The sequence below is a fragment of the Temnothorax curvispinosus genome, unplaced genomic scaffold, assembly GCF_003070985.1.
Source record: "Temnothorax curvispinosus isolate PA1 unplaced genomic scaffold, ASM307098v1 QBEX01016033.1, whole genome shotgun sequence".
In the NCBI taxonomy this organism is placed as follows: Eukaryota; Metazoa; Arthropoda; class Insecta; order Hymenoptera; family Formicidae; genus Temnothorax; species Temnothorax curvispinosus.
Genome location: NW_020225813.1, coordinates 418847 through 428645, shown reverse-complemented (window position 1 = coordinate 428645; position 9799 = coordinate 418847). Strand labels below are relative to the sequence as shown.

Here is a 9799-nt window from a genome sequence, read left to right as displayed (position 1 = left end):
TAGAGTTAACGTTGAGAGAGATAGAGAGAGAAAGACAGAAAAGAGCATTAAGGAAAGAAGAAAAGAGAGTAAAAGTAGAGAGAGAAAGACGAGAGAGGAGAGGGGAAAAGGAAGGGAGAGAGGGAGAAAAGGAGGGGGAGAGAGAGAGAGAGTTGAATAAGGCTAGAGCTGTTGGCGTTCCGACCCGACCTCTCATCCCCATTCCTGTCTCCACCCACCCTTCTGAAGCACCCTCTCGCCGCACTACCTCATCTCCACGTCCCTATGCCTCGCCTACCATGGCACAACCACCCACCTATCCAGCCCACCGACCAACCATACCACACAGTAACACCCCAACCGACAGATCAATACCTACCAACTACCAAGCTGCTCCCAGATTATCATTCTATCCGACTACTTTGAACGGCCCCGAAAATTGAGTGACCGCGCGCCGGTCGAGGATCACACTTGATGCATGTATAAACAACCTTCGTGCAAATGTTAAACCGCCGCCTACGTGCAACAAACTACGCAGATTCATCGTGCGCGAGATAGCATCAATCATCGCGGTGGATGTTCCACGAATTCGCACGCTTGCCGAAGAGTCTCGCAATATTCAGGATGTCACAAAAACTTGCGTTAACTGCTTGATCTAATGGAGAATTTGAACGAAAGATTGTTTCAAGCGTGCACTGAATTTCACTTGAGATAAAAAAAATTAAAATATAAATATTTTTTTCGGTTAATTTCAACTAGATTTTCTTTGATAAAATTTTAATTTGACATTTGACGTTAAAAAATGCTTTGTTTACAAAATATTGAAATAAATAAAATAATTTCTTATTGCTTTTCCATTTAGAAAACATTGATTCCAGAATCGGTGAATTATTTTCGATGACTGAAGAATTATAAGACTTGTCATAAGTTTTCATGACTGTCAATAGATGAAGACTGGATGGCGTGAAGCAGGTAATCGAAATTTCATAATCAGATTCAGATAACAATAGCCAGCTGTCGATATAAAATTTTATTTGTATTGGTTCGCGAGAGGAGAGTCCACGATGTACGGGAAAATCTCAGAAGTGACTTCAACTTCAAGCCGCGGAAAGTAGGTCGAATCTCCAAATAAGATTCTCACCATTTACGAACCAAAGGGGGAGCGAACGTGCGATTCATCAACGGGAGCTCTTTATCCACTTTTACCGGCGCGATGAAATTAATCGGATTCCCCGGTGTGAATCGCTTTGATGGAGTGCACTTTTGCGTTCTATGAACTACGTGATTTGGTTAAATAGCGAACGGACGGACGGAACGGGGATTATTATCATGCTTGAAGCGCTACGTGTACTTTATTGCTCTTATTTCTTGCTACACGTTGCACCCATCCGTAATGAGCCGGCAATTTTTCAGAGTCGAACGACCTTATGATCGCATACGCGTTACGTCAAATTAAAGAGCAACAGGTGTCTCTGCTGATCATCCGATGTACTCCGCGTTAAAATAGTAGCGGCGCGATATGACGGCGCCGGGATATATTCATTCCGACACGAGGAAAAAAGCGTGTCGGAATATTATCGCGCGTAATTGGATCTTTAAGCTCGAGATCTCAAATATTGAAGTGTAATCGAACATCCTGTGATTATTCCTGCAAAACTGACCGGTATCAATCAAACAGCCAGTTTGAATGCTTCTAATATTGAGACAGACGTAAATAACTCCAAGTGTTGTTCTTATTGTAATTGACACAATATTTTACTTTCAGTTGTTCATCTTTGAAAAAAATGTATCTAGAATCTTGTTAAGTTACTTTTGAAGAATTTAGAGAATCTATAAATGCATGTTAAATCACTTTACGCGCCACTGGCTGCATTATAAAGCTGAGTTTATTAAGGAAATCACAAAACAAAATAGTCTATAATAGAGAGACAACATTAACAATATTAACATCAACAAATAAATTTAGCAATTTAAAATGAATATACACGCGCGTGATTAAAATATTTTTATTTTCAGAAAATATATAGTTTAGTTTAAATATGCTATCGATATCTGCTTCGTTTCGAGAGCTATTGTAATTTCTCTACTCTATTATTAGATCCCAGGAATAAACTAATTTAAACGACGAGGCGTTAATTTTAAAAGGGAATGAAAAACAAATTCATTACCCCATCCGGAGTTATAAAAATCGTATACACATGGTGCGTAGGAACGTTCAATTACTCCGACCTTAACCATTCTTAGCAAGGACGCTCACCGAGAGGCGTAATACGTCACCGACAGAGTCGACCAACGTCACGAGGGCGCCTCGGGTGACGTCAGTGGCATGCTAAATGAGATTAGGCTCGCAAGGGTTTATTTGCGGCCCACGCATTTTACTTCCCCCGCGAGGGAAACGTCACGCAGTATGCAGGATGTATCTACTTATGCGCGGCACCGGAGGCGCGTATCTTTTAAATGCACGCCGCTTCCTTCGATTACATTTATTTATGCATTTATCAACTTTATTTATATCGAAATTAAATTTATTTATGCATTTACTTATTCATTTCAATAGTATAAGATAATTTCGCTATTGATATCAAGGAAAGGATTGCGAAAAAAAAGAAAATAAAATTGTACAAGTCGAAAATTCGCATTTAAGTCAATTATTGAAGTAATGGCTTATATGCAAATCTAAATGACTAATTACTTCATTTAAACAATCGCAACTTTTTTCAATAATCTTTTTTCTCACAAGTTGCACATTCCTTTAAAAGAATCCCTTATCGGTGACTAAAAACTCGATAGAAATTTTTGTGCGATTAAAACAATTCTAACGAAAGCTAGATTAATGATATAAATTAATCTGCTTTATCTGCATTTCGCCTCTCCCTTACTCTCGTTTTTCTGATTTATTTTCAAATTCCTGAAAGTAGGTCACAATGGTCCATAATGCTACGATTTTTAAGATTAATCTGACAGGAAATAGATATGCGGTAAGTTATACTTTAAAATAACGTTTCGTTTAAAGATTGAGAATGTTAAGATTGGCGCGTACATTATGACGAATTGGACACTGTGTATATATATTTCTCATCGTGTTCTCACCATACTCGTCTGGTGTGGGAAATGCGAAGGTATTCGCAAGAGCGGAATGTGAGACGAACAGAGATGCGCGATGAGAAACGAAGAGAGCATAGGAATAACGATGGGCTATCGGAGGGTTGGCGAGAGCTAGAGAAGAGCGCGCGAGAGGGAAAGAAAGAGAAAGAGAGAAGAAAGAGGCAAAAAAGAAGAAAAAGGAGATAAAAATGAGAAAAAGAGAGAAAACGATACGTATGGCAAAGGAGAGAGCTGGAGAACGACGAGAGCTATAGGGAGGAGGATCGGAGGAAGGGATGAGAAGGAGCGAGAGAAAGCGGTAGCGGGGTGATATCCGTCAGAGGGAAAGGGACGAAGATTTCCTGGCGGCAAAGCGCTCTCGCGCCGCTGCAGGCGGCGGCGGCGGCGGCGGTGGCGGCGGCATAAATCGGCCGAAGGGAAAACTTTTTGAGCGCGGAGTTGCCGGTCGGTATGTCCGCGCGCGAACGAACGCGCGTATGTGCACGTATATGTACACATATGTGTATGTGGTTTTATCTGACGGTACTCGGGGATGTTGCGGGTTGATTTATCGCCTGTCGTTGCCATGGAAACCTCGGCGTGACCGGCTTGCGCGACACCCTCATATCCGAGTCGACTCTGGTTTGCTCTATTCCCCGCCGCGTCTCACTCGCTTCTGCTCTCTCTCATCCTCCTCCTTCTCCCTTCCCCCCCTCGCTCTATACGCGTCGCTCTATCTCTTGCTCGTCCTCGCTCTCCTCCGTCCTCATCTCCCTCACCCCCTTCGTTCACCGGCTTCTCTCCGTCCTCCTCTCGCCGCCAGACTTTATCCCCTCTCGCCATCTCTTCTCTCTTTCTTCACGGTACACGCGATCTATGTCCCCCTTCATCACATGCCACCCCGAACCCGATCCCTCTTTCTCTCTGTGTGCTCTCCGTACGTCTTCTTGCCTCTCCAAACGAGTTTTCCTCTCCGATTCTTTCGTCCTTTCATTCTTCTGTAGAGTCATTCCATCTCGTTTTCGCGTTTTCTACGCTTCCTTTCTATCTCACTATCCTGCCCTCTCGTTCATGCTGTTCCTCCTCAATCGTATCATCTTCCTCGCTCCCTTTAAACACCTTTCTCGCTCTTTCGTTCACCTCCACTCGTGTTCGTTTCCTCTCTCGGTCCAACTCGCCGGGACCCCTTCGTATCTCGTCGTTCGTCTCTCTCCATCCCCTTGGACTTCTCCTCGCCCACTCCCTCTTCCATTCCCTCTAGCCTCTCTCATCTCTCGGCAAGAACCAGTACCACCGCACACCCACGCCATCACCCCGTAACCTCCCCGATCGCCCTTTTCCACGCTCCTGACCGGGAATGCGCCCTCGTCTCCCACTCCCTTTCTCTTCGTCTCCCTCTCACTCTCTCTTTCCCTCTCTTTCTCCCCTTCGTCTCTCTCAAGTCTCTTCATCTGTTCGCTTACCCTTCCTAGCCTTCCTTCCCTTCACCCATTCTCATCTTCCCTTCGATATGCACCCTACACTACTATCGCCCTCCGTCGCGAGGCCGAAACTCCCTGGAGGAACGTCGAGGAGCCGAGTGTCGGCGGAATCCTCCGCAAGGAACTGCACACCTCCGCAATCTTCCATCGGCGATGCCTTCAATCACATTGACGGCCTACACAATCTTTTTATTAAGTTTCGCGATCGACATGATTCCGTCAGTGCAAATAATCGAGACAAGCTTCTTTACTCATTCGTACGTGCTAATTCGTATAACGCCAGTTCGAAGTGAATGACGCAATAGTGTTGTTTCGCCATCATGACACCTACATATTTTATTTTTGAGATCTATTTCGAGAGCGAGCAGATTAAATTTTTTACGTAGAAACTTCTTCGTTGATTTATTTGTCTTCAGTTTTTTTTGTTTTTCATAAATAATCTTATTTTCGCATGTTCGGATAATGATATCAACTTTAACAATCAAGTGCACATATGCGAATCTCATTCTATTTCTCGCTCCTTGACTGATTTGTTTGTGTTCTTTATTAGAATTTTATATTCAATTTCCTATTAATTAATGACGTCACTGGCTTAATTATAACTGATTTATGCATTATTATATAATAACAATTATATAATAATTTTTTTTATTTTTAACGGTGTCACACAATATTAATTTTTTCTGTATATGTATACATATTCTTACAGATTTCACTTTGAAGCCTATAATTGTTTGCCGACCTGGTTATCGACGGAGTCGCAAAATTGAAATAATTTTTCTCAACTGTATTATAAATACAATATATTCTAACAAATATATATAACTTATGATATGATCTCTCTCTGTAACATAAATGCAACGCAAATTCAAATCTGAAGAAATAATAACTGAAACAATATCTTAACAGAATTATAAACACTTTCTGTTTTGTAAAATATAATAGAGAACTACGTTGATTAATTCCTGTTGTTTTTCAAATATCTTTATGTTTTAAGAGAACCAATATAATAAAATAATATTTTACAACGCATTATCGACTGTCGTTAATAGTTCTCCAGCTTAATCCGGTCTCGCGATCGAAATTCTGAGATCAAAAACAACTCGAGACCCGTAGGACATGCAGATGCGTTCGGATTCGCAACTTCGCAGGTCACACTTCCGGACGTATCGATCGCACGAACGACGAAAGATTCATCTTGGACGTCGAGTGACGGCCATCTGCGCATTATTCGCTCTCCCACGATTTTAGCGCGAGCGAGATGCCATGACTGCAGGAGCGAATCGATTGGCATATGCAGGCCCAATTAGGGATGCGGCCGAGAATTACTTCGAGAATTACGAAAGTACCTTACACCATCGTTTGAATTATTTTCTTGAGAGAGGTTTCATAACGAGAGAGGCCCCAATTACTTTCACGAATAATTCCGCGCGCTGCCAGAGGAGCCGGTCGACGATCGCATAAAACGTTTAGCCAGACAAATCTCCGGCGCGACAAAACGGCTTCCTGATTTTTTTTTTTTTTTCTGAGGCCAGTTCAAGCACCGCGGCTGGCGCGAAACAACTAAGATTCTGTGATACATAACGGTATCGATACTTTCGCTGGCAGATTTGTCGTAAAACGCATCAAAACCGAGAACCTGTAATTAAAATCTTACAATTTTAATGCCGTAGATGTATCGAATTCGATATTCGAAATTCAAAAGCTGTAATTATTGAGAATAACTCTAATTTAAACAATCAATCAACTGCCGTACCTTGTATACACGTCGGAAAACTCGGAATAATTTTTTTTCTTATTAAAAAAGAACAAATTACAACAAGTGGCGCTGGGATTGAGTCTATATTGCCAATTATATAATATACATTACGTTCTTTTCAAGTGTATAAATCTAATGATTATTACCGAGAAATGTATAAAGAATGAAAAAGTTTATAAATAACTGATATCGGAATAATTCGAAATTACTTGAAGGTGCTGCGTCTCTTGGAAACGAACTGGAAACTGGTATCGAACGATTAGCCGATGGTAAGAAGAGGTTCGCGCGAATATTACACCTCCTGCATTATCGGCGCCAGGATTAATGAGTTATAAACGTTCTTTAGAGCGTATCGAATTATCAAGATAAATTCGCGATGCTTACATCGAGATGCTTTCCAGCGGATTGATTTCTTCTCCGCAATGATCCGAGAATGTGTCGTATCGCGGGGGCACCCTTTTTACTCGCGGGCATTAACTAATTGAAACAGCGGAGCGATGGGGAGAAGCGGGGCGGGTGGTCTAAAAAGATTTACACGAAGAGTAAAAGCACGAGCAAAAACGAGCGGGCAACAAAAAGACCGACGTCTCTGGAAGGAGGGACCAGGGCGCCAGGAATGTTCTCGGGCAGCCGTTGTCGGTCTCATTGTTATCGACCCGCTGGGATCTCTGGCGTCATTGCTAACGTGATCACGTCGCGGCTATCACCTTCCTACCGGGCAGCACCTTCCACGGCTTCCACATCCATGCCGTGACGTAGTTCATGCTCTACCGCGAAAGGTCGTAGCAACGTCCGAATATATATATTTTGGACCGAGAAAATGTTTGCTTTTAGGAAAAGTCGCGGAAATAAAGAAAGAAACTTTTCTCGTCGAAATTAGATGTTATTCCCTTAACCCTGCAAAAAAGTACCTAATTAGATCATTTAATTACGCTTATTTAGCTGCATAGATATAATCTATATAATTTAATGGAATCAATAAATCTAGGCAACAAAGCAAATTTTGAGTTTAAGAGCTTTATCATTTAGACTTATTCTTTTCGGTCATTACACGACTTATTTTACTAATATTTTTTTATTATTTTGCAACAATTATTTTTATATAATATAAGCAATTTTTTTGCGTTTTCTATTCTCTTCGTTCATTTTCGAGTTGCAATTAACTATTGTTATTAAAAATATATTTCGATCAACTATAAATTATGATAAAAACTAGCACTATTTTTATACAATAGTATCTGGGACATCATTTATCACACGTTTATCGTTATTTTCATGAGAAATAAAAGTTCTCTAGATACTACTAAATTTATTTAGATGATAAATATGCAATTATGGATTATGCAGCAATTCATATGAGTCCTATATTTGTTATCGCTTCATAATAAGCGGAAAAAATGTACGCTTTACGACTACGAAGAACGGGTTGCATACTACTGGGTTATAAAGATAAATCTAGCGCAAAGCTATACCTTTCTTGTGCTAATCTGACTAATCAGCGACGTGTTGGAACAGTAAGAATAGTAGATAAAAATAGTTTTGACCTTCTTAATTTTTATAGCAATATCCTTATCTGTATTCTAGTCACGTGTTGCGACTTCTTATGACTTCTTATGACAGCACACATATGTAAATGTACCTCCATATGCGCAAATCTTATTATGTTATATGTATGTTTGTATTAGTAAATTTTAAACAGAACAAACCGAATATTACTAGATAAGATATAACACGAATCTTTCTTAAAATAATAACATTATAAATTTTCAATTAAAATCATAAAATTTGAATATTATAAGAATTTAACGATATTATTACTTCAAATATGTTGATTACGAAAAATATTGTAAAATTCTAAGCTACATACAAATACAAATGTTTCTAAAACAAATCGTTTGATACAAAATAGTCACACATTTATGATGATCTCTGCCATCTACTATGTCTTACTGCTTATGGGCAGTCATCTGTTTAAAAAGTTCAATGAAAAAGTCAGCTTTTCTTTATAGAACTTGAATTATACGAATTCAATTTTTTATAAAAAATTTCATAGTATAACGAAAGACTTGGATCTACTTTGTTTTGTGTCATTTCTTCTTACTTAATTTCATTATATAAAGAATATTTAAGAGATTTGAAAGTGGAACATCTGTAATGATAAAGCGTATTTGCATGGCATTTGCATTGTATTGTTTTTAGAATATCTAATACATGAGATAAGGAACGTATGCAATCTATAAAAAAGATCCTGCAAAGTGAGTAATATTTTAGTCGTGAGCTAACACGGTTTTGTCACGTTCGTATTTTTAAGAATATACATCTTTCAACTATATAAATGAACAGAAAATTCGCTTAAGACTACAACGGTTGCGGAGTGCACAACAAAGTACATCTAATAATATAAAAGTAACGACTTTAATTAGAGTATAAGTGGCATAGAAAATATAGCAAAGAACAAAATGTTACGTTCAAGTATTTGGGTTGGACTGTTGATTTTGTATGGAACAATCTTGGCAGAGGTAACGTAAATTTGTAATATTCCTCAATTAGGTATTATAAAGATATGGAAACAAATTGCGAACATGTGCTTGTTAAATAACATTTTTGAGAATAATTTATTTTGCTATAATGTTTTATGTACCATATACGTGCTAATTAGAATAATAAAACTCAGGTTTCCGTAACAATTATTCATAATATATTATTTCTGTATTTTACTTTTCAACATAAAAATTTAATCATTAGATGTATTCCTGTATTATTAAAAAGATATTTTTATTGTCAAGCTAAAGAAACATCTTACTTATAGGCCTTATAGCGTAAATTTTATTGAACATATAATGTATTTTCCAAATTAAATATATCAGTTTAATCAATTTAGATTTTCTAAACGCAAATTTATAATAAAAAAAACATTAATTCTAATAAATCAATAAATTCTAATTTATATAATTTAAAAATTTTAATAATAATTTTATTTAATTTAAGCAAAAAAAATATCTTTAAAAATTATAAGATGTTCCTGTAATGATTGGCGTGCTTGACAAAATTAAAATTGAGAGAGAGAAAGAGAAAGAGGGAGAAAAAGAGAGAGAATATATAATTACTAATAAATTAATAAATTATACTATTTAGGATATGGTGCCGTATGACGGATTACATCATTACATCTCACACGCGACTGATCAAACTTCACGAACCGGAAGATTTGGCTTCTCTGCTCTAAATGAGATACGTCAAAGTTTTTGTCGCTCATTTTGCACATCTGCAGATACCATGCCGTATCTCCTAAATTTCTTGTGTGCTGCAAAATGTCCGGAATTATATTTACCGCATCATACTACAACAACATCGATGTCGACGATGTCAACTTCAGTCACTATGCCAACTGCAGTCAACAAGTCAACTACAGTAAAGAATCCAGTGATGCAGACCGGACAAAATCCAAGTCCAGCGTCTCCGACCGGACAAAATTCAAATCAAGGGCCTCCGCCCG

The 9799-nt window shown here is 38.5% G+C and overlaps 1 protein-coding gene across 1 annotated transcript; it reads left to right on the top strand.

Moving 5' to 3' along the window:
* Positions 1 to 8745: 8745 nt before the first annotated feature.
* Positions 8746 to 9738, top strand: LOC112466297 (the record flags this gene model as incomplete). Its single annotated transcript, XM_025034327.1, has 2 exons — positions 8746 to 8822; positions 9439 to 9738. Coding segments are annotated over exons 1-2 (360 nt in total), but the record flags the coding sequence as incomplete, so codon positions are not given.
* Positions 9739 to 9799: the final 61 nt, after the last annotated feature.